General features: G+C 28.6%; 2 protein-coding genes across 3 annotated transcripts; both read left to right on the top strand.

The window, feature by feature from the left end:
- The first annotated feature begins 190 nt into the window (after positions 1 to 190).
- Positions 191 to 18,624, top strand: LOC129958061 (transmembrane protein 234-like). 2 transcript variants are annotated; one of them, XM_056070227.1, is made up of 6 exons: positions 191 to 332; positions 9,688 to 9,757; positions 10,266 to 10,417; positions 13,266 to 13,332; positions 17,305 to 17,397; positions 18,545 to 18,624. In XM_056070227.1, the coding sequence occupies exons 2-6, from the start codon at positions 9,751 to 9,753 to the stop codon at positions 18,613 to 18,615; spliced, it is 390 nt and encodes a 129-aa protein (XP_055926202.1). In that variant the 5' UTR covers positions 191 to 332; positions 9,688 to 9,750; the 3' UTR covers positions 18,616 to 18,624. The 2 variants fall into 2 exon arrangements, with proteins under 2 accessions (XP_055926202.1, XP_055926201.1); XM_056070226.1 differs by having other exon boundaries at positions 205 to 466.
- On the top strand, positions 1,406 to 3,191 carry LOC129959239 (uncharacterized). Its single transcript, XM_056072063.1, has 4 exons — positions 1,406 to 1,745; positions 2,001 to 2,017; positions 2,170 to 2,451; positions 3,048 to 3,191. Exons 1-4 carry the CDS (start codon positions 1,406 to 1,408, stop codon positions 3,189 to 3,191), a joined length of 783 nt encoding a protein of 260 aa, XP_055928038.1.
- Positions 18,625 to 25,928: the final 7,304 nt, after the last annotated feature.

Genomic DNA, 25,928 nt, shown 5'->3' with positions numbered 1-25,928 from the left:
TTTGAAAGAAAAAATCAACTTTATACTGGTATTCAGCATTTTGATCGTTTTTATTCCTTATGATTGATGTATAAATACACTGAAATAACAACTTTGCTTAAGGTTCTACCGATTTTTTTATGAGAATAATTTTTTATCTACTGAATTAACTCGTTATATTTATGTTTATACGTCATGCGCAGGTATTTTTTTACTCAACTTGATATGAGGAATGTTATTTGTTTACAATTCGTGATACCGTCCGCTGTCTGGAGTCGGAAGAACTACGATTCTGGAGCATTCGCCGGAGAACACACCTTCATTCCTTCCTTCCTTCTGGAGTCGGTTTTTGGGTAGGTGCGTCGATGAACTGTAAGTTGGCGATATATTTTGATGTGAAATTCGAACTTCATTCTTGGTTCCTCATTTTAATTCCCTCTGCCGGTTCAAGGGAGGGAATTTTTCAGTTGTATTATACCCAAATGATGTAAGTTTTCTGTTTCCTTTTCTACTTTTTAACTGCAAGTATTAAAATGACTCTATCTTTCTTTATTCTGAAGGACTGTGATAGCTTTTTAATGGCGGGCTTTTAAGAAGGACATAAAATACCAGCAAAAACTGCCAATTATTTTTAAAGTAAAAGAAAAAAATCCTTTTAATGAATGAAAGGGAGGAGGTTTTCATGAGGTTTATTTACTTTTAGAAAATCCAGAATCGCAGTCAAATGTTCCTAAAACTATACCTTTCAGAATTCAAAAGGAAGCAAAGAACGATGCTATTAAATGCATGTGTGAACATGAAACAAGAAATGTTTCTCTTCTCTACTTCAGACCATTTATTGCTGTGCAGCTCTTATCAAAGGAAAAGCATTAGATACAAAAGTATCCTCTTCTATTATTACTGAACACATCTTGAATAGTTTTCTCTTTTTTGACATTCGTGTTTATGCAGAATGGGAAGAAGTTGCTGTAGAACTGTCAAATCCAATGTCATTAAAGTGGTCAATTTGAGAAGATTTCTCAGGCAAAGAAAAATCTTATTAAGATTCTTTGCTCATTTTGATCAACATTCTCAGTTCCATTTCCAGAGATAAAAAAAAAAAAAAAAGGTTTATCTGTATTAGAACCTAACTTCATCGATGTACCACGTCAATTTACAAAACATTAGGATATGGCCAGACCATTAGATTCTATTTCAAAGACATAATTTATGTTAAGTGTGCTCTCCTGTTTTATAGGCCACTCAGTCTACAATTGCAAAAGATGCAGTTGTTGTTTAGAAATTAGTTTTTCTAATATTGAAGTTTGAAAGTCAACTTGCCAAAATCAGTGGAGATCTTAAAAAAATATGAAGGCTTACTAACTATCTCTATGAAAACAATTTAATTCCTTCCAAACAGTCTGATTTTAGGAAGGGTCATTGCACGATGGATCAGGTTTTATATTTTAGCCAGAAGATTAGGGATGCCCACAATCTCAAACTCACAAATCATACTGTGGCTGCCTTTCTTGATTTATCCAAAGCCTTTGACAGGGTCTGGAAGTACAAACTTGTTTGCAAACTTTACAGGACTTTTAAGTTAAGGGGGAGAATTCTTCCTTGGTTTGCTGAGTTCCTGAAGGCCAGGTATATTAGAGTGAAGTTTAGAGACACCATGTCAGGAAAATTTAGATTGAGCCAGGGTATCCCACAAGGATCTGTACTCAGCCCTACTTTGTTTTCTTTCTTTCTTGCTGGAATTGAGGCTGAGGCCAATTCTGATCACTGTATGGGGTTATATGCTGACGATATAATAATCTGGAGTAATGATATAAGCTTAACTACTTCTCACAATAATGTTAATCCTTTCCTTCTCGGCTAGAAGAGTTTGCTGCAGAGCATAAAATCATTTTTAATCCCTCAGTCTGTTTCAAGTAATTTTACCACCAATAGACAACTTTACAACTCTGAGCCTGATATTTATCTACTGGGTAGATGACTGAATTATGAAAAACATAACAAATATCTGGGATTCATCCTAGATCAGGATGAATCCCAGGTATTTGGGATGAATCCCAGATATTTGGTCAGCGGAAAACAACGACTGAAAATTTTGAAATACATTTCTGGTAGAGACTGGGGAGCATATGCTCGGACCCTTTGAAATATTTATTTGCCTTTATTCCTCCCATCCTTGAATATGGTTTACAGGTCTATCAGGTTGCTTCTTCTGGCAACCTCAATAAACTAGAAAGGGTTCAACTCTCTGCTGCCAGAGTCATCACTGGCCTCTGCAATAGTTGCCCCAGGGATGTTGTATTGTATGAAGCTGACTTGCAACCTCTCAGACTACATAGCAAATACCTCTTAGCTAAATGCTTTGCCAAACTCATCACTTATGGTGACCAGCACAGAACATCTAGTTATGTGCACAGTTGGAGTAATAATCGCCGCTTCAAAAGAGAAAGTCTGCTTAGCCATGCTGAAAGTGAGGTTGGCTGCATAATGAAGTAGAATACGTCTCACTAGCTTGTGGTACAAATGTTGCTGATTCATTCTATGTTCAGGTCTTTTTCAAGACCAAATTGAGCTCATACACTAACAAGAGCACACATCACCCAGAATATTTTAGACAGCTTGCTTTGGAGACTATCGATAAAATCCCGTGTGATGCGTTACAGATCTATACTGACTGTAGCATGGGTGAAGGCGCTATTTCGGGTAGTGGATTTTTTTGTTAACGGCATTTGGGATCTGTGTAAGAAACGATAACTGCTCAATGTTCCGTGCAGAACTAATAGCTATTGAGGAGGCTTTGAAATTCTGCATAACTCAGAGTGTTTGCACTGACATTTGGATTCTGAGTGACAGCTGAAGCTCCATTCAGCATTTATTTGAATGGTGGCGGCATGGGGACTGCATGACCGGTACCATCGTCCGGCTTTTGAATCGCTTGATTTCCAATGTTAAGATCACCTTTCAGTGGGTTCCGTCGCATGTGAATGTGCACGGAAATGAAATTGCTGATGGTCTGGTCTGAGAGGGCAGCCATAAGGATACTGCTCATGGTGGCTGCCTTACTTTTTCAGAAATTGCCACCTGGGTCAGGCAAGATATTTGTTCTTCTTGGAGGAGGGCCCCCCGTGCATGAATGGTATGCAGAAAGTCGCCCTGGTGCTGTTTTAATTAGGGTTAGAGACAGGTGCGATCAGACAACTCTCACTAGATTTTGAAGTGGTCATACTCGTGTACAACGTCATGTGATGGGTAACAAAGTTTATCCCCTGTGTCCAAAATGCAAGGCGACTCAAGTTGCTCCTGCCCACATTTTGGCCTGCATCGGTTTCAATAAAAGCCAGCTGTTCTTGAGTCCTGAGATTGTGCTACATTGTTTGAAGGCGTTCGGGCTCATGGACCTGGTTTGATGTTTCTGTTGACCAGGTGGGATAAGCCACAACACACAAAAAATATGGAAGCTTTTTATAATTGTTATATATATGCTATAACTTTCATAGAACCTCAAATATTTTGCCAACCAGAAGAAAAAACAATAGCCTTCAAATATAGACGCAATTACCGACGTTTATTGAAATTACTATTTATGACGTACATCAGGTCAAGGTTAATTCAGTAATAAAAGAAATATTTTTTTTCTATTCCACTTCAATATCATTTTCTGTGTGAAATGATTTATTTTCACTGTTTAAAAATTTTTTATGCGAACATTCACTTCAGGAAAGTTTTTCTTAAGTCCAACTTTATTGTTGCTTTTTTGTATGAGATGTCAAGTCTTATATACAGTAACTTTGTTCGCTTTAATTTTTTTGTAAATTTTTTTATCAAATTTATTTTGTTCATATACATCATAATTTTTCATATCCTTGTTTTTAGGAACAAAAAAGGTTTCTGATTTTCAAAAAAAAAAAAAAAATCCTTTTTTCCATCTTTTTTGTAGTGGAATTACTTAAGTATTTAGAAAAAGAGGGAGGGGGAACTTTATTTCGTAATCCTGTTTCTCTACCTTCTCATTTTGTATATTTAATATACTTCCTTATTCGAAACTAGAATTTTTACTTGGATATTTTTTTTTATCCCAAAGCTATGTAGTGATCTTTTTATACGCGTTCCAGCAAACATCTCTAGAAAAATCATTTCTAATAACATAAATTATGCTTTAAATTCTTAAAAGTTGAGGCTAAGTCTCACAATTTCAAAGTTAACATAATATTTATGCTTCATGTGGTTTTGACATTAAACTAACAAATTCGTAATACAATATAATTGCTTCATTTTTTATTCTGTTCTTTAAAGTAAACTATTTACTTAATTTTTTTTAAACAGGCAAAAAGTGTTGAATCTATCCTATTGGATCTTTCTGCCTAAGACACTTTCCTTAATAATGAATTTGGAATTTCATAACAGTAATTCACAGAATGAAGAATTCAACTCCAGGCACTGATGACATTTCTGCCGACTGGTGTAGCACTTTTCAACTTGAAGCTATTTTAAAATTATTACAAAATCAATTTGATTCCTCCAAACTTCATATGACTCATTAGCACTGATGTTAGTATTTTATAATTTTTTTTAAGGCATTCCTACTAAAAATATTAATATCGTCACTTTACAAGCAACAAATAAAATTCCACAATAGTCTTCATGGCTTTATTCTTTTCAGGGATAATCAAACTGTTATATACAAAATGATTATAAAAATTGCAGAGACAGGTGAACTAAAGAAATATTTTGTGGGTAATAATTTTGATATCAAGAGCACTTAGGTTTCACTTTACATAAATGACTTTATTTTCAAATGTTTAGCTCAGTATAACAGACAATTTGGCAAAATAAATATGCCTTTAAATAATAAAAAAAATAATTCCTTTAAATTTAAACATTCCAAGTAGGATGGAGACAATCCCTCTTTGAAATCAAAACACTAAATCATGGTTTATCTCAGAATAGTGTACTTTTGTCACGAGTTTTGTATTAAAGAAGGTATTGTCTGTGTCATCTTTATGGATGTTATTTTTGTTTTCTCTGCTCATGTTTTCTTGGTGTACATTTTCAAAAAAGTCTAAAATTCTATGAAAAGCATTTATCAGTGATGCAAGTTCTGGAAATAACACTAGAAAAAAAAAGAGTAATTGCTGAATTGTCTTATAAACAAATCACAATATTCCCATTGTCTCTTACTTCAGAACCCTTTTAGAATGGCATGAATCAATAAAATTTCTCAGTATATATTTCTTAAAATTGAACCAAACCTTTGTTATGCTTAAAAGTCTCAAAATCCGAACACTATCTTCAAAGTACTTACCTTAAATATCAAGCTTCAAGAACAAGAGATCTAATCATAATGTTCTGCATATTCTACCAGAGTTGCATCATAATTAATGCATTTTCAGATTATATTAATAAATTTAATTTCCAAATTATAATTAATATATTTCTATGCTTGTAATGCCACTCAAACTATGGTTCGAAGAATTGCTGCAGGTCTCCATATGAAAAGGATTCCTGCAGGTCTCCTCCTTCTATGCAGGTCTCCTCCTGATTTTAAAAAGAACAACGATTGTTCTTTTTAAAATCAGTTTCTTTCTGAAAAAATAAAAAAAAATGGGATTTTAATTTTTTTTTGTTAAGCAAATATTTAAAGATAATTAATCTCCACTAATATGGAAAGCACTTATGATAATCAGGAAATTCATTTAAGTAACAAAGATTTAAAAAAATCTATTTTGAATATTCTGAAAGATATAAACTTAAACTTCGATCCAATAGTCAATTTGTCTGAAATAACATCGGCTCTTCAAAATTTTTTTGAAATACTTCTATCAGATTTTGAATTTCAAAACAAAAGCCTTTCATCAGCTGAGGTTAATAACTATTCTAAAGTTGCATTCATTAGTTCTTTCCAAACCACTTCCAATACAACTGTTGCTACCAGTTATCAATACATTATTGCTACCAATACATCTAAAATGTTCAACATGTTTTAATAGCTTTCTTATCTTACATTATTATTTTTTTTGTATACCCAGTCAATTATATTTCCACTACTGGAAGTTTAGCTATTTTTGAGGCACTGGATGTTCTTGTCATCTCTGAGAAACATTGTCTGATTCTTACTGATAATTACTTGAAGCTTATGAAGTTCAGTTATTTGCCAAAAATTATTCAACATCAGACTTCTAAAGCACACACATTAACAAGATTAATTGAAAGAATAACTTTCATGTGGGTGCCAGGTCATTGTTCTATTTCCTAGAATGAACTAGCAGATAATTTGGCAAAATTCTGATCCTTTTTTGGTTTGATTTCCCCAGAAAACTATTTTTCAAATTTAAAGAAGGAAAAATACTTTTCACCAGCCCTATTATATATATTGTTATAAATATTGTTAGTTCTCCACAATCTTGTATGGCATTAAAACTATTGAACAGCATTTTGGAGATATCATACAATATCTTGTGCTAATAGGGAGATTACAAAAAAAAAAAAAAAAAAAAAAAAAATCTTTCAAAACAGTAAATACTTCATACTATTAGGAGACATTCTAAATATTGATGCTATATTATCCTGAACCAGGAATTGGAGAGAAGATGATATTACATCTAGACTGTGATTTGTGCTACATCTAGACTGTGTAGACGGAATGATTATGATAATGTGATCTTACCCTAGGACCAATGTATTGCTTCAATTTTTATAACAATTCTACATGCCACATTTGTAATAATGTCAATGATATGATCATATAATTTTTTTTTTGTAAAATGTATGTTTTTCGAGGGATAGACTTTCAGCTAAACTATAAATCAACAAGCAGAGAAATTCGTTAAAGCTCTTTGATCATAATCTTGACAAATAAATCAAATTTTCAAGACTACTTGCTGTTGCTAAAACACTTCGAGATCTATTAACTACAACTGTGCCATTCAATAGGAGATGATAGCCCTTGTTGTTTTTTCATTGAAAAAAAAAAGAATATATATTATTCCAAAGAATATACATTCTAATCAAATTCAATTTTTGAAAAAGAGAACTTCTAAGGCAAGGTTTTAATAAACCAGTATATGATGCTGAATTTTAAGTAATCAAATTATTAATTTTTAATAAATTTTTATTTTTTATCTCAAATTAAAAGAAACTAAATCATTTCTTTTTGTTTTTCAAACATAGTTATTTTGAAGAAAGTATCATTTTATTTCATCATATTTTCTTTATAAGAATTCTTTTATCTGATTAACATTTTTCATTCCATGAAGTGTTTCACCGAGTTTAATGTTTGGAATTTTAATTCTTTTTGTAGGCGATTTTATTTGCAGTTCTTGTATTTTATTCTTTTTTTTTTTTTAAGAATTATCCAATTTTACTCTGTTTTCAAAACTGATTTTTTTTTCTGAACAACAAATTGGCATATTTATTTCATACATTTTGAAATAGATTGAATTTTTTTTATAAAGAACTTTTAATGCTTTATTCTTTTTATAATTATCTTATGAAATCAAACTGAAAAACTTGTTTTCACTGATATTTTTTCCTTCTTTATACAAAAAATAAAAATAAACCATTCAAGTCCATCATTAGGAAGCAAAGCATTCAATTTTCATGTTAAGGATTCCCTCCCTCCCCAAGAAAAACCAAATTCATTCTTTATAATTAGATAAACTTCAATTTCAGATTAAAAAAAAAAAAATTATTATTGCGAGTTTGCTTAAAAATAAACTGATAAATTTATGTTTTTATTTAACCGTGTAAAAATTATATGCTGCATTTATGTACTCATTTGAGCAGATATTAATTGAAAATTGTGAATTATTACAAAGTGTAATTGTGATTCATGTGATTTTTTAAAACCATTTATATGGATTAAAAGCACTTTTTAAAATATTTTCTTTTAAAGCTTTCACAAAAGTTAAGAATGTTAAATGAGAGGATTGTGATTTTGTTGCTGTTTTGTTGTTGTTGGTGTTTTCCATTTAATATAATTTATTGATTTCTGATAATTTATTTATGAGTTTCTCATCTCAAATCAAATGAAATTTAAAATAAACAAATTATGCTGACGAAGTAACAAAACCTGAACTAAATTTTTTTAATGGTATTTTAGTTGGATTTTTTAAAATTGGAACAAACTGAAGTATATTGAATTTGTTGTTTTTCTAGAGGTAAAAAAAAAAAAAAAAAAAATGTTTTTATGAGATTTTTTTACATTTCTGAAGAAAATATAACAAATCTTACATTTTTGAAGGAAAGTCAATTTATTTTATTTTTATTTGAGCAGAAGAAGATTTTGATTTGAAAGCAAGTAGTCTTTGGTGACATTTGCATGATGAAATATTTAAATTTTTCTTCTTTACCTTATAGGTATATTTTTGCTTTTTTACTTATGATTTTTAATTTCCTGTTAGATGGTTTTTGTTTAATCATTTATTATCTCATTTTTTATGGAAAATTTTATGTTCAAACCTTTGTTTATACTTGCTGATTTCATTTAATGTTTTAGTTATATGATTGATGTGTAAAAATTATATTTTTCTGAATTTGTATTGAGCCTTTTTTTTTTTTTTGCATGATATCTGAACTTAATTGTGTGATTCATGTTTTACAGCATGAATGAGTAGACAAACTATATAAAACTTTGAATTGGCAACCCATACTTGTTGTTTTTAATTATTTCCACACACACACACACACATATATATATAACACACACACACACACATATATATATAATGGTTACAAAATGTTTAACCTGTAACTGGAGATGGGAGTCAAAATGACTCTACATTGCTCATTGGCTTTGATTATCACATAGTTTTTGTTTATATTTGTCCTTGAATACAATCTTCTCCTCAGTATCTTCAAGTTGTTCTTTTAGCATTATGTTGCAGAAGTCTGAAATTTGAACACATGAGCATAAACGAGTTATTCTTTTCCAAAATTTTCGTTGCTTTTATCTAGTCATTGATTCCATGTCTCAGAAACTGTGATTGAAAAAATATATAATCTACCAGTTAATTTTTACCTAATTTGAATTGTAACCATCTTCCTTTGTCTAGAATAACATATTGTTGTATAAAAAGAAATGGATAGTACTGGTAAAGAAAAGGAAAAGGTACAAGCAGATAGAAGTGGAAAATTACCTGCTGGAAAATATTGTACCATTTGCCCAAAAAGGATGAAGGGCAAAACATCTACTCTATGTTATTCTTGTAAACATCCAGTACATGGACAATGTTCCATAGCTGTAAGCCCCACTTTGCATTTGAATGATTGTATTCTTCATTTCTATTTGTTAAATTCTAACAGATATTATCTTTCGTGTCTTTCCATAATATCTGAATGAAGTAAATACTTATTAAAAAGTTGTTTAGGTTTTCCTTATAATACCTTTCCAACCTTTAATATAATAACATTTAACAATTTAATATTGATATTTTTAATATATTTGGTAATTACATGATTTCCAGAATATATTGTGTTTCCAAAATAAATTCCAATTCTGTTTACAAAATACAAAAAAGAAAAATAGCAATGGAGTCAATTTGACTTCATGTCTCTGACCAATTAAGGAAATTCATGTCACCAGTTACGGGTTAATGCAAGAGTTATATTCAATGTTTCATGTTTGTTATTAATACAAGATTTTGTTATTATTGTTTTTCATGATTTCTCTAATTTTTAAACCAGTTTATATTAATATTTATTTTTACATTTCAGTCTTAATTCATGATGTTTTGAAGATATTACAGTGTGATAAATTGATGATACTATCAATTTATTATGTTAGGTAAGATTTATTTAAGTCTTGAGCAGGGTCATCTCCATTAATTGATGATATGAAATAATTAATGGAATTACTCTTTCCCATTTTCTTGAAATTTTATTGAAGGCTTATTGTAATGTCAAGCATTAATAGTTGAATTAATATTTTTTAACTCAAATTTTTATAAGGTAGTATGCTAATTTTTACTGCATTTTCTGATTTTAAAAACTATATTTTATTATAATAATAAAATTTAAAAATTGATGGATTGCATTTTAAAGTCTCATAATCTGGTAGAATTTAGAAAATGACAGTACAATTTTTCTATTAAAGTATAAGGTGTCTTTTTAAAAAATGGAAAAAAAAGATCTTAAACCTTAATGATTAAAAATGTTTTATTTTTATTAAAAAAAAAAAAAAACTCTGTGCCGAGAAGAATTGTATTATCTTTACTTTCTTGATTTATTATATTACTTTTTCAATTGCTATATAAGCATCTATAAATTTCTTTACCTTTGATTAATTTTTTAAGGGTCTGTAATATGGTTGGTTATAGTAGCTGCTTTATGGGGGTTTTCTACTCCCTTAATTCGTCACGGAAGTGCTGGTATTGAAAATATCAGTTATAGCAATCCTATTATTCAGTGGTTAGCTGAATTGCAATTCCTGGCAACCAACTGGAAGGTAATTTTTGTATTTTTGATTACATTCACAATAAACATTTTTCAAAGATTTGTTATTCAATGATTGACATTTGAACAATATTTATATTTCCATCTAATTATTGTGGGTTAATGTAAATGTTTTTTGCTGTCAGTTTTTTTAACAGTTTCTTGATATTTTTTCTTGACATTTTCTTAAGTAACAATGCATATACAGCAAAGCACTACATATGTATCTTTCAAAGGACTAACATAAAAGAACAATAAAATGAAAAGATGAATAATCTAAACTTTATTACTAACAAATTTTATGCTGCTATTCCATATTCAAGTAATAATTTGTTTTTAAGATAATACTTGTATGTTTGGGCATAATTTTGAAAATGATAATTAAGTTTTAACACGTTGACTGCTATGTCACTCTCATTTGCATGACAGTAAAAATTTGCAGTCAATGTAGAATTTGATACGAGTAGAACAAGCCTATGTTTAATTTATATCTTCTTGTTTTAACACGTTATCAGCATGTGAATTGCCTGCAATTCATACATACTATCTAATTAGATATTTTCTTCTCTACTTACAATTAAAAGAGCAGTAATAAGTAAACATCTTATTAGATAGTTGTCTGAATCACAGGCAGTCGTGGCAGTGAATGTGTTAAAACTATTGAAAAATCTTAACTTTATTACATATCTTGAGTGCTAATTATGAATATCTTATTTATTCAGTTTATATGCATGATGTTAGACAATTAAAAAAAAAATCTTGAATTGTTATCTCATATGCTGTTTGTCAAGGAATATTACTTAATTCACAATGGATCTAATTAAGTTCATTCAGTGTTTTTATTTGTATTTAATAAACAAAATAGCATTTTCTTAATGAAATTCATTACCACGTCACTGCTGTGGCAATGGCAGCTAGCTATTTAGGCCATGTCTCACTTTCCGCTATGCTAAAAATGGGTATGACACTCAACAAACACGTTGAAATTTTGCTTTTTACCTTAAAAAGCATCAAATGAAATCTATGTGGTGCTACAGGTGGCTTATAGGGAGTCTGTCTTTCTCTATAATACAGTTAGAATTTGAAAGAAGAAAGATAATTGATTTTAAAAGAAGGTAGAGCCAGTTCTCCAAGAACTGCTTTAGTTGATGTGAACATTAACATGGCTGTTGTGACAATGAGGGAAGATGATTGAATCACATTAAGAAACTTAGGAAAGCTGAACACTTCATTGTGTATTACTTACACGCTCTCAACTCATGCTTTGTTGCTCTCAGCATATGACATGTGTTTGTGTGCATTGGCTTCCGAGACTATTCAGGATTATCTTTCAAATATCAACATTACTTCTGTCCCCCTTGGCCTTATAGCCCTGATGTAGAGCTATGCGATTTTTTTCTTTTTACGAATTTAAAGAAAAACTTCTGAAGTAAGAGTATTTTTTTTAATATAACAGAAGCAGTAGTAAAAGTTACAGAGGTCTATAGAGAAAGGGGGGGGGACCTCTGCTTTTTAAAATGGGAGAAAGGAGGGATAAATGCAGTGCATGAAATGGGGAGTGTTTTGAGAAAGAGCAACAAAATTTGAGAGATAAGTATCGGTAATTAATTTTCATTATGATTTTTTTTATTGAAAAGGACTATCTAGTAATGCAAGATAGGTTAAACATTCATGAAAATTATTACAATCAAAATCTAAATAAATTAGAAAAAAAAAAAAAAAAAGAGAAAAGATTCTTATCCTTTATAGAAGTTAGAGAGGTTATATTTCTTTTTGAGTATAGCTAAAGAATATTAATTTTATAAAAGTTTAATAATGAAGTCTACAAATTTCTTTTTATGTCTAACGTATTGATAGTAATATTAAAAATAACTCTCATTAAAGATGTTGATCAATTTTTGTTTGTATTATAATGCAAATTAAAACATCTAGATATTTATTTAAATATGAATAATCTAATTCATGTTTTATTAGCATATCTTTGAAACTGGATTCTCAGGAAAAAGAATATTAAAATTATAGGAGCTGTATTTGAGAGAATTATTATTTAAAAAAGATGTTAAATTTTTTTTTATTTAACCTTTATATATTAAATTGGATTTTATATTTAACTTTTATTTTATGTTAATAGATTTTGATCTATTAGATTATATATCTATTAGATCTATTAGATTAGATCTATCTATTAGATCTATTAGATCAGATCTATCTATTAGATCTATTAGATTAGATCTATCTATTTGATCTATTAGATTAGATTATCTATTAGACTATCTTATTATAGATTTTGATCTATTAGCATTAATATTTACTGAAATTGGAATAATTTCTTGTGAGCCTTTTGAATTTTTATAGTGATTTATTATTGCTCAGAATAATGATTTTTCAAAAGCTTCTTAACTAATTTAGTTCTATTAACTTTCATGCTTATTTAGTGTTGAATCTACCACATGAAAAGCTAGGGGCAGAATTCTAACACAGTACAAATTATTGAATTCTAGCATTCCAGTTCTTCATATTATCGTTAATTTATTATATAGTTTATTGCACAAAATATATTATACTATTTTGTTCCCGATATAAAAACATACTCTTCTTATGATATTAAATGAAAATCAGTGCTTTTTTCTTTTTGAAAATTACTAAATTTGGCAAGGTTCAATTTATATTATAAATATACCTTTCTGCATTATATTTGCTTTTGGTATTTACATATGATGCAATGCTGAATGTTTTTTGATATTTATGTAGTTTGTTACAGTCATTTCATTATCTTGATATTCCTGTCAAATGTCAGAAAGTGCTTATTATCCATATGTGTAATATGCATAATAACTCACATTTCATTTTTCCCTCTTTAGTACATTTTCCCCTTTCTTATAAATCAAAGTGGATCTGCTTTGTATGCACTAGCCTTAGGGTCTTCTGGTAAGAGATGCTCAGAATTTTAGCATTTAGAAATATTTTCTATAATATTTTATTTATTTTTGTTCTAATTCACATATATTTTAGAATAAATAATTTATTTTGCTTTCTCGGAAACATGTACACATTTCAAGAACCATATAATGCATTCTAATTTTAATATTTTTATTATTATTTTTAGCTTTTCCTATTTATGTTGTGAATTTCTCTAAGTAATGTATAAAAATAAAAATCTTGTAATTGGACATTGCAATAAAATGAAAATATGAAGGCTTTAATAATTTTTATTGTAGTATATGAGGCTATGTGAATTTAGGATTTAATTAATTGTGTATATATATTGTATGTATGTATTTGAAAGAACATTGCATAATGTGTTTTAAAATCATAATGTATAGTTTGTATGCATATCTATTTATAATACACACTTTTATTTAAAATAGAAATGCCAAAAGTGTTTTTTATATATTTTGTGCTTTCAAATTAATGTAAGGTTGTGGTTCTAAAGACATTCTTTCACAAGATAGAACCATGAAATTTTTTTGGTGGATGGCTGTATATGTTAGGAGAAATCTAATGTAAAAACGTGATATTTTGTTGAATAAAACATATGCACCATAGTAATTAATCTCATGCTGTAATTCAATTTTCATCAGCAAAAGATGTTAGGGAAGCATATATATATATATATATATATATATATACAAAAGTATTAGAATCAAGTTAATAGGAAAAACAAAAATCAAATAAAAATTAAACCAAAAAAATTATTAAAAAAATATTAAAAAAAGAATCCGGTTATATATATATATATATATATATATATATATATATATATATGCATGCGTGTATGTGTATGTATGTAATGATATTTTAAAATTTAATTTGATCCTAATTAATTTCCAAAATTTTATCCTAATTCAGCCCATATTAACTTCATTCCAAAATATTCTCTTATTTCCTGATCCAATTCCATCTTTTTTATTTAATTAAATGCAGTGGAAGCTCTAAAATTGGTGTACTTTATCCAATGGGCTAATTCGGTTGCAACTTTGATTCAAGAGCACTTAAACATTTTCTGCGATGAATTAATAATTATTTTAATTTAAAGAATTATTTAATTATAATTTTATATATGTACAATTAAAAATATGATTATGGCAGACAACCGGACAATTATCGATTTCAAATTTCTACGTAAAATGTATATCAGTTCAAAAATATACACAAAGGTAATTGTTGTGAAAATTTTAAACTATGTATGTAATAAAAAATCTATATTATTAATGGTAAAGTAGGTAATTTTAGTAATTTGTGTATAGTCAAATTTAGTAATTTGTGTATAGTCAATTAGTAATTTGTGTATAGTCAAATTATTTCTGTAATTATAAAGTAATCTTTTAACCATTCGATTTAAATTTAACTAGAATGCAGTATTCTTATAATATTTATTTGAATATGGAATTTGCTTCCTTTTTTAAAACTTTGTCAGTGAACTGAATTAGGTTTTCCTCACTTTAGAAAAGTTTTTTTCTTTCTTGTTAAATTTCTCTTTCTTCTTTGAGAGTCTTTTCTTTCAGCCTTCAGTAGTGTCAGTCTTTTCCTATAAAAAATTTCTGAACCTTAAATATTCATGCACCTTATTTTCATCTACAAAACATGCCATGAGATATTCTTATAAGTTATATGTTTTATATGACTTTTTAAAATTATTTATGTTTATAAACTGTTATCAATGTTTTTCTTCATTTAATATGTGTGATATTGTTGATTTTCAAAAGAAATCAAAATAAAATGAGGCAATATTAAGGACTTAGTTGCAGATCTCAAATAAGGAGTTTTTAGTATTGTTATCTATCACACATGCATATCTCCATGTATGTGATGAAAACTGTTACTAAACACTACTATTTATTGATTAAATTGCGTCTCAACCGATTTCTTTTCTTCCCATCGTTTTAAAGTAAGCTGCAACCAGAAATAACCACAATCATTTTTTTTTCTCGGTACCACCTCCCCCTCCCTTCTCACCTAGTCATTAAAGAATTTCCTACCAGCATCTCCTTAGTCCGTAGTTGTTGAATCGTTTTTCGCTTTGTTATGGACCAAATTTCATTTTTTTTTCACTTGTGATATAGTTTTTGATTGTATAATGAATTGATTTAATGAATAAGCTTTATAATGAATTAAGATAATCTGATTTATGGAAATTACTAATTAAATGAGAAATGAAAATAATAAATAAATTTGATTAATATTATGAACTTCTCCAACCTAAAATTTTTCTTATGTAAAATATTTCACTTTTTGATATATCAGTAATATGAGGCCACTTTTCCTATTTACTATTGCGCTTTTTCTTTGTTACTGCAGTTGTTTTAGAAAGTTGAAATATTTTATATTTAAATTATCCAAACTGTTGTCTTATTGTAATTATTAATTCTGTATTTTTGAAAAAAGGATACATAATCGGGAATGAATTAAGACTATTGGATGCTATAGACTCTTAGAGCTCCATTGAAAACATCAGGTATTGGCATGCCAATAAATTAGGAATTTTTTTTATAATTTCTATAGACTCTGAGTATTGAAGCAGTTACTACATTTAAAAAAATTCATTACTTTTTTTTTTCTCACTTTCAAAATCTGGGTGATTACCTAATGCTCATTTATTTCATTTGCTCTTTTATTTGATTACTATGAGAATTTGCTTCACTAAGTAAAATATGCTTTCACATGAAATTAATGTCGAGATTGTAACGTCATTATTATATGAAAAAGCTCTATGTTAAATTTGATCTAGTATCTAGATAAATAGTAGCAAGATATTAACGCACGCTTACTTCCATTTTCTGTAAAATACATTTATATAATTAAATCAATTATTTAAATAGAAGCGAATGTTTTAGATCTACTAACTAATATATTCAGATAAAAAAAGTATTTATTTTTACACAAAATGACAAAAAATTTATAAATATGCACTTTTTTTTAGTTTGTGCAAATTAAAATTATATATCACTCCAACTGTAATTTTAAAATGTTTACGTATGATGCTGTAGCCTTTGATGCAGAAAAAGGACCTGCAAATGGATTTAACTAATCAGTGAATATTGATAGTATATTAATATATTAATTAGAAAACTGCCTTTCAACATTAGTTTTTTTCCGTGATCTAATTCGCCGTGGAATTTAAACAAATAATTTTTTAGTGACCTTCGTTTTTACATATGTGTATATGAAGAAACATAGCATTTTAATTGTGACTTTGACCTTAAGGACAGCATTAGACTGTCAAGAGAAAGGTTTTTCTTTCATGAAAATTGTAGAATAATACTATAAAATGTCCTTGTAAATTTTGTAAAAGATAATAAATTTTGTAAAAGATAATAAATTTCATTTGTGTAATTTGACAATTCTCGACATACTCTGTTTTCATCAGTATACGAATTTCAAGTAATAGTTTTTTTTTTAATTGAATAATGAGACTGAGGGGCATGGAGAGAAAGAAAAAATGATTCAACAATAAAGGGAATTACCATAATTCAATAAAAGGGAATTAGATAAATTACAGTATAGAGATTAATTCGTTGATTTATCATCCTGGAGTGGCGTTTGATAATGTTTGACTCAGGTGAAACATGCTTAGATAATCAAAGCTATTAAAGAATTCAAAGCAAGAAATTTAAACAAGAAAAAAAGAGATTAATTACAAGCATAAATGTATGTAGTTATAGCATACATACATCTTGTGTGTGAGGATAGTCAGTGCAATTTTGATAATTTATAATAAATATTATCACTATAATCGATATGTTTAAGTATCATTGTTTTCTTTGAATCTGAAAATAACCTTTATCCTTAAAATGTTTATTAACGCCTTCCATTTCTTTCTATATGTATATTTATTGAACGTATAAGTCTTAATATTATTAGTGGTAGATTTTAATTTCTATAATTAGATATTTTTTTCAGATTTATCACTCGCTGTCCCGTTAACTAACTCACTTACGTTTATATTTGTGAGCATTTCTGGACGTTTACTTGGAGAACAAGAAGGGAAATCAGGTATTACGAATAAGTTTCAAATTCAAATCTTTTGCTGAAATCTTTTTATATAATTTTAGAAGATGAAGTATGGAAATAATTTATATTTCTAAATATTGCTGACCATTTTATTGTTTTCCCCATGTTAACTTAAAAATATTTTTTTCAATATGCTCATTGCTGTGATTTATTTAACATTATAAAAATTATATGTAAATCATTAGATAATAATCGGTATTATTTAATGTATTTTTAAAGTAAATTTGCTTTTGATGGTATAGTTATGGACGCCTCTAAATGCTGTGTCTTATGGACTCTGTGAATACAGTATTGTCATAATAATAAATGTAAGATTTTCTAGATTTAAGAACGTAGTTATTTCAACTTCTATTTTATACCGAGTGTTCTTATGTACATTTAAAACATTTTTACTAAAAATTTTTGGAACTGATTAATTTAGCATTAATAAATTAACGATATATGTCTTGAAGTTTCATGTTACTTTAAAAAAAATTTAATTCAAAATCTTCGTAACTTTTAGATTTTTAAAAATACTACGGTATTTTCTCTAGTTTTCTTCGAATTTTATGCTATAGTATATATTGATCACAAGTTCATTTGAGTTTTAAAATCTTTATTTTCTATTGTTACATTTCTGTCGAAATGAATAATAATAATAAATGAGGTTTTACAAGCTTAAACAAGTTTTACATTAAAAGTCGTACAAATACAGAAATAAGTATCAAAATTTAAAAAATATATAATTAAAATTATTTTTTTAATTTTTTTCAACTGTGCATTATTATAAATAGAATACATCCTATGCTTAGAGAATATGCAGGTTTACACATTCATACATGTACAAAGGTGCTTAATTTTTTCGGCTAAAGGGCCTCGAAAGTGCTTTAAACTTTAAAAGTACTTAATTTTTTGCAGCAGTTCCTCACTATGCACCTGTTAGATATTTCTTCTATTTCAAGTTTAAGCGTTACGGAATTTAATTTTGTTATGTTAATAATTTTCAGAATTATGCTTGAATTTTGGAGCTATTTCTCCTGTGACTCTTTATAATTTAGACCTTTTCCTTTATATTACTATGTATAAATATTTATTAGCTTCTTTCATAGTTTATATTTTCCATTCTGAAGTATTTTCTTTTCTTTTTCAGTTTCTTATATTGGAATGACACTAGTAGCTGCTGGAGTTACACTTTGTGTATTGGAAAGTACATTTAAATAAAATTTCAGGCATAGAAGTATGCATACTGCTCACCGTCATAACATTTTAAACATTCCTTAGTTCCTTCAAGAAGTTCTAAGGAATGTTCTATATTCTTATCGCCTTTTGCAACTATAAAATGGCATTAAATCAAAATTTGCGAAATGCAATATTGTTATTCATTGTTATTCAATGTTTGTTATTCATTCCATTCTAAGCAATATAAAAATATTTTACATAGTTATTGCTTTTTTTAAAAAATTCTATGGGACATTTTTTTAAAAACTTTAGTTGAATGTTTTGAAGCAAAAGGCCTAGAACATGAGAATGGGTGAGAAAAGTGAAATATTCTGTAAAGTATATAAGCAATATTTACTGCTTCGCAGTTGCTTAATTTCAACTATGTGATAATTTTTACTAAGAAATGTTGGTATTATCATTTTTTCCTGTTGAACTAGATGCTGTTGCTGTTACTTATGAACATTACTTATTAAGTTATGTATCAATATTTAATATGTTGAAATAAATGAATATTTTGCAATTTCTTTTTCATTTAGTTTTCTTCCTTTCTGAATATAAATTAGCTCTTAAATAAAATTTATTTTTTAAGAAATTAATATTTTTTATTGCTTTGAAATTAGATAGAAATAAAAGCTTTCACTTGTATAATTTAAAAAAAGAAAGATAGAAATAAAAGCTTTCACTTGTATAATTTGAAAAAAGAAGTATGTGCTTTCTTGTTTCAGTTTCTAGTGACATTTTACAGTAGTGAAAAGAGATCATTCTTCGTTTTCTTAACTCTATATTAATATGCAGTTTTCTCTTTTCTTTTTTTAAATAAATGAGGATTTTTATAACGATTCATAGTGATAGTATTAATCAATGAATGAGTTAGAATGAAAATGATTCTATAAAAAAATGATGTATTCTGTTGGAAAATTAAAAAGCGATAGCATGAAGAACTCATAAAACGAAAACTATAGGATTTTCCCCTTTCTTTTCAGTCATATCTGATCATTCGACAACGGCATGTCATTTGTTAGACGTATAAATTCTTAAACAAAATAAAAAAAATGACTAGATTAGAAGAGATAATAATATTGACTACTTTTAAGTAAGGAACTAGTTGTCTTGTTGATGAATATGAACTAATGTATTTCCCATTAATTTTTGTTACATATTGGATTTTTTTTTTTTTTTTTTTTTTTTACACAATCTGTTTTGAGATTTTAGCTGTTGCGGATAAAGTTTGTTGTACGAATCCGGCGATCTTGTTTTTGTTCTTTTTAACATTCTAGCGTGCCATCTAAAAGACCACATTTGCATATATTTACTTGCATGTTTTGTCAGCCATTGTGTTAAAAACTCCTAATTTTAATAATTATAACTATTTTTAATAATATCAGTTGCGTTTTCTAATTGCTATGTAATTTTATGCTTATTATATGTTTATTATAATTGATTGCTGATAAATTCTGAATGCAGAAATTTCAAATTTATACCTGAAATTGGCATACATAAGTATTTATAGAAGTAGTACGAATGAAATGCTGGATTCGTTGCATAAAGAAAGTGTTACTCATTTAACTTAATCTAGTTAATAAATTGCTTACAGTTAAGAAATAACTGACGTTTTTCTCATTCAACTTCCAATGAGTTCACAAAGCTAAAAAAAATTAATTCAATACTGAATATTGAAATATAATAAAATGTTAAAGAAAGAGTTTATAATAAATCGAATATTTATTACTAAATATCCGTAGTAATGTAATCGATGCATCTTTTCTTTTTTTTCTTCTTGAATTTTCATTCCAGAAGAGCTATAACCTGTTATTAACCGTTTTATCTCTTCTTTTTCAATTATTCAAAAAATTCTTGGATCGTCAATTAATGTACGGTAAGAAAGCGTACCAAAAACATGCCCCAAAAGTGCTTTTGAAACTAAAGAAGAATTATGTATTTGGATTCCGATACGATTAGAGATTTATAAATTATCTATTTGATACTAGATCCAATAATATGACACAAAGATTATTCAATAACATATTTTTAAAATAATCACAAAATTTATTTTCCTCGAGTTGGCAGTTGGAATTTTAAGAAATCTAAACTTATTACTAATTTCTAATTCTCTTTACGTTAAAATTATGTTGGAAGATATTAATTGTGGTACGCTTTTACAGCAACGTTTACGATGCATTGTTATAAAGGAAAGTATACTTCATGAATTTGACACCTCATTTTCAAGAATAAATGCTGTGAAAATAACACAATAATTGTTTGTCACAATCATTTTAAAGAATACTGATTAAAATATTTATAATTTATGTTGAACTTGAATTTAAAGAAATTATTTATAATGATTCAAAAGTATTATAATTTAAATGAATTCTGTGAAATTAGAATGTTGTTAATACTAGAAAGTATTTAAAATTTTTATGAAATTGATTTGACTTCCTTTCCTTTGTAAAGCCCATTGAACTAATACATAATCATAGGATAATTATGCATTGAAATTTTTACTGTGCAGTTATAAAAGATGCAGCTATAAAATTATATATTATGTAAAACATTTTTTTTGGATGATGGAAAGAACTTATCAGATTAAATATGTTTATTAAACATAGCAGCATCAATTCCACAGAGATGAATTAGCTTTTTTTTACAACTATGTAAGCTGCAACTTTTTATTATTTAATTATTATTATCATTTAAAGGGTGACTAAGAATCTGAAATGGCTTATTTTTTCTCCCTGCCTGATTAAACTTTGAATAACGTCCTTTTGCAAATGTTTTTGTATTTTTAGTAAGCAGTAAAATGTTCTTTATTTATATGACCTCGAAGCATTATGATATTTCACACACTAATGAGATTTTTGATATTCAGGTATGTGTCTTGATAAGTATCTTATTACTTTAGAATTTGTTGAATGATTTCCAAACACCTCGCCGTTATATATATATATATATATATATATATATATATATATATATATATATATATATATATTAATACGCTAAATATTTTTTATCTCAAAATTTCTTCATTCTGGTAGCATATTTCAAATTTCAATTATGTTTGATTACCGAGCATTCTCGCTGAAAACGAATTTCTTGATTAACCATTAAATGGCGAATTTTTTCTATGTTAAAGACGCTTTCCGAACTTAACAAGCGCTTTTAAATGAAGTGAAGTACTAGGAGTCTTATCAAGTGCAATTTTGGACAGGAATATAGAGAGAAGATTCGATTGTTTGGGAGGTTTTAGAATTGTCGCTAGTAAATGTCATAACACTCGGCGTGATTGACCTATCTATAGGATATTATTGTTTAATGGGTTAATGAAACTCTTTTTAATCAGTGTTGTGATAAATATAATATAAAGATATTCAAATATTACACTGATTTATATGTATAATGGTTCTATTTCAAAAAAAAGATACCACTGGAAGACTAAGAACTAAATTATTTAGAAATAAGATATTATTCCAGAGGAAGTCTTCGAATCTGTTCGAATCCTTTTTCAAGTCAAATTTTCTGAAGTAAAAAAAAAAAAAAAAATGAAGAAACATTTTTATTTACTTTTGTAAGTTTCATGGTAGAACAATGCTAAGAAATAGCATTAGAAGCTCATTATAAAAAAAAAGTATTGATCGCAAATTATAAACAATTGTAAGTCGGAGTTGTGCACTTAACTTTAAATTTCCCTTAGAAACAAAAGATATTTAACGGTAATATACGTAGATAGTCCCGAAACAAAGATAAGTTTCACTTGTATCTCCAAACAACACTATTTGTGACGCGACAATAATGTAAGAGTTAGTGCAACTCAATATCTAAAGACATAGCTGGCTACGAAGTAGTTTAGATAAAGCAAAAATTTATAGAAAGTGCAGAAATTTTACCATCCAAATTTATTTTAGGTTAACAGCAGATATTCGCTATCGATATTATTAAATCTGTGCTCGTGTTCGACATACCGAACTGCGTAAGTTTTAGGAAAACTATGTCTACCAAATTTTAAGAAAGGATGTATCTGTGGGCCGAATGTTAGATTTCGTTTGGAAGCATGTTTTATTTATAAAATTTTTTATCATTTATATATAAAAAAGATTACCTATGCCAGAAAGACACTGACTAAACAAAAATGGACAAGGACATTTGTATTTAAAATATTGCGAAGTTATTTAATTAAAGTTTGTATTACAAATGTTATTAATTTGTTTTACTATTTAAAACTAGTTAACTATTTTACTAGTTAAGATAAGAAATGGAAATAAAAATTAAATATTATACGTTTTTTTCCCTCCAATTCCAAATTATATGTCGCACTTTTCGAAACAAACGATAATTTGATCATTAAATAAAATTTGATGGTGAAGAAATCATTAAGTTAGATATTTTTCTAAATAAACGTGAGCGAATATTGTCATATATTTAATACGGAAAGTTTCCGATATTAATTAGATAATTTGAGTTTTTTTTATCAAATAAGAAGTTTAACACTTTAATCGCCTTTCACAAAATATTATTTAGATGTCCTGGGTCATAAGAAAGAATTGACTAATTACATATGCAAGCACATGAAACATGTGCCATTCATGAGGCCCGAATAAATATGTTGCCTGTGAGACACACTTGTTTCCCTGATGGTTAGCGTGTTAAAATATAAAAATACACTGTTTTTTCCAAAAACGAAATTTGACAACGGAACTGAACATTTGTCTATTTTATTGCAGGACTTTATATTTCTTTTATATTGCATTAACTTCTCTCACAATGATGAGTCTGATTTATAACCGTGTTATAAAATTAACTACACTCTTATCAAGTTGTAATAAATTTATTAGCAGCCATTTATTTCAAAATATAAAAATCGTATTTTCCTTTTAGATTCTTATGCGAATTGAATTAAAAGTGAATACCTCTTACAGAATGCCTGATTTAATTACAAGATCACTGATATTAGTAAATATCAAAGATATTAGATAAATGTGCTGCGGATTTTCCTCCACCGCAGGGTTCTTTTGATAGTGGTAGTGATATGGTGTAAGAAAACATAATCAGCAGGCATCAGTAGACCATAACGACGACGTTTATTTACACGAAGAGCACGGGTACACAAAGACGACGAATACACAGACAACAAATATTTACAGCAGAGACGAACACAGGACAGCAGACAGTAGCTCACCACAGCAGACAGTAGCTCACAAGTAGTAATCGTCCACTGCACACGAAGCGGCCAGACAGAATTCAGCAGGAGAGGTGATCCCTGGAGCTTCGCTTTACCGTCTCTCCAACGGCTGAACTTCTTGCTGTCTTTTCACGCTTTAGCTGCCGACTCACTACTTCTCACAACTTGCTACTACACACAATATATGACGTTGCCTCCACAGTAGACAACAGGATTCGGCACACAGCAGTTCAGTACTCGCTCCACACAACGCTAGTAATTCGCCGTTGCTTCGCTATTCTCTGGAAGGCTCGTTACTTGTCAGCGACTCCGACTACTCACACACGACGACCCAATTCGACACACAGCTTGAGAGTGCCGGCCTTTCATAGTTCTCGGGAGGCGGGACTAGAAGCTTCTAGAACAAGCAGGCGTATCTCGGTTCCTAATTCTCGAAGTTTCGCTCATTATCCATTTTGTCGCCAAATTCGTTGCCAAATGATCGCCAAGTTTGTCGCTAGGCTCTGGGATTACTGGCTCGACATTCGGCAGCATTCAATACGGATGACTGTAAAACGGTCTTTCTTATGATGACACTATTCGCGCTGGGAAGCAAAATTACAGGTTTGTAACAAATGGTTAAGCTCCTATTTCAAGAGGCAGGCAGCTTGGATGTAGGCATTTTGCGGTCCTAATTAATGAACATTAAGAGGTTCATCTTTTAATAATTTGTCACTTTAATTTCGTATTTCAACCTATTTTTAACTGGAAAAACGTGTTAATAATTTATTGGAATTGTTTTTATTTGAATAATTTTATGAATATATATAATAGTATTTATATATTTATTAATATGCATATAGTGGGAAAATAATTGGAGAATAAAAGTTTTAAAAATCAGAATTATTCGTTAATGATTTCCTTATACACAAATATAAGGATTCAGGGTACGTAGCGTCATGAAAAGTGCTGAAATTTAATCCCCCCTTTTTTTTAAGTACCTTAAAGGTTCTTGATTTTGAAAGAAGTGCTTAATTTTCTTGAGATGCGCAAATAAAACTTTCTGTGTGGATTTTTGTTTCCCCATGCATTGTATACTTTAAATTGAAACCATTGTCACAAAGGTTTGTTTACCGGATGTATCAAGAAAGAAAACCAAAAAGGGAGGATTCGGAGAAGAATCCAGGGTGAAATAGATCCAGGGGTGTCAACACGTATTAAGGTAACACTTAATGACTTCCCTCTTTCTTCAACAATGTACATTGTTGTTTATTGAAGTACTGGGAAGGTTATCCCGAAGGGATAGTACAAAGTACGTACGATGTAGTACTTGTTGTGACTCGAAAAACGTTCAAACTTCAGTGGAATTCAAAGACGACGAAGAATTTGTTTTAGTTATAATAATAAATGTATGTTTAACCATTTTATGTGGTAAAGAAAAAAGGCACAGATCGGTTCGACGAATGAAAAAATAAGAATGCTGCAGGGTGAATTTGGTGCGCAAAAGAGATTTATCGAACGTGGGTGACGCTGCTCTAAAAAACACTTACAGTTATCCTCTTTAGTCCGTTATACATTTGATTATTGTACTCATTAATATGTCGCTTTGGAGCAATCACTTGAACAACCTATTAAAAGGATTTAACTATTTTATAATGAATTGTAATCCATTGCGGCGTGGAATTACGCTAGTCGATTGTGTTAATTCCAGTATGATAACATTTTTACTTGAAGCCATAGCTTTTCAGTGATCGTGTTTTCTTTCACGATGTTTCTTAATGTTTTCATGCATTTGAAAACTATTATGTGTTGGAGCAATCTTGGGAAATTTTAGTTTTTATATAAAAAAAGATCTGGGAACTTAAAATTTGTATGTATATATATATATATATATATATATATATATAATTTTAAAAGTTTTATCCTTCAGGTTTCACATTCTTTAAACTTTTACTTTTTTTGTAACTCTTACACACACACAAAACATTGACAGATGAAAGCCCAGCACAAGTCGTTGAAGTTAGGAACATGATATTTCCATGAAGTTTCTTCTTGTGTATCAGAGGCCCAACAAGAATTGATGTACTTCTAATAAAAATTTTGAAAATAAAATTATTCAAAATTTTTATTAGAAGTTTAATTAAAAATGAAGAGTTAG

The sequence above is a fragment of the Argiope bruennichi genome, chromosome X1 (genome assembly GCF_947563725.1).
Source record: "Argiope bruennichi chromosome X1, qqArgBrue1.1, whole genome shotgun sequence".
Taxonomy (NCBI): Eukaryota; Metazoa; Arthropoda; class Arachnida; order Araneae; family Araneidae; genus Argiope; species Argiope bruennichi.
Note: the sequence above shows the minus strand (reverse complement) of the source record. Positions and strands in the feature narration are given on the sequence as shown.

What these genes read in the sequence shown, in the direction of transcription:
- LOC129959239 (XM_056072063.1), top strand. Translation starts at nt 1,406, where the DNA reads ATGGATCAGGTTTTATATTTTAGCCAGAAGATTAGGGATGCCCACAAT. An exon ending in TTAGCCATGCTGAAAGTGAG is followed by an intron (nt 2,452 to 3,047) that starts GTTGGCTGCATA and finishes TTACTTTTTCAG; the next exon opens with AAATTGCCACCTGGGTCAGG.
- LOC129958061 (XM_056070227.1), top strand. An exon ending in ACTAGCCTTAGGGTCTTCTG is followed by an intron (nt 13,333 to 17,304) that starts GTAAGAGATGCT and finishes TATTTTTTTCAG; the next exon opens with ATTTATCACTCGCTGTCCCG. An exon ending in AGAACAAGAAGGGAAATCAG is followed by an intron (nt 17,398 to 18,544) that starts GTATTACGAATA and finishes TTTCTTTTTCAG; the next exon opens with TTTCTTATATTGGAATGACA.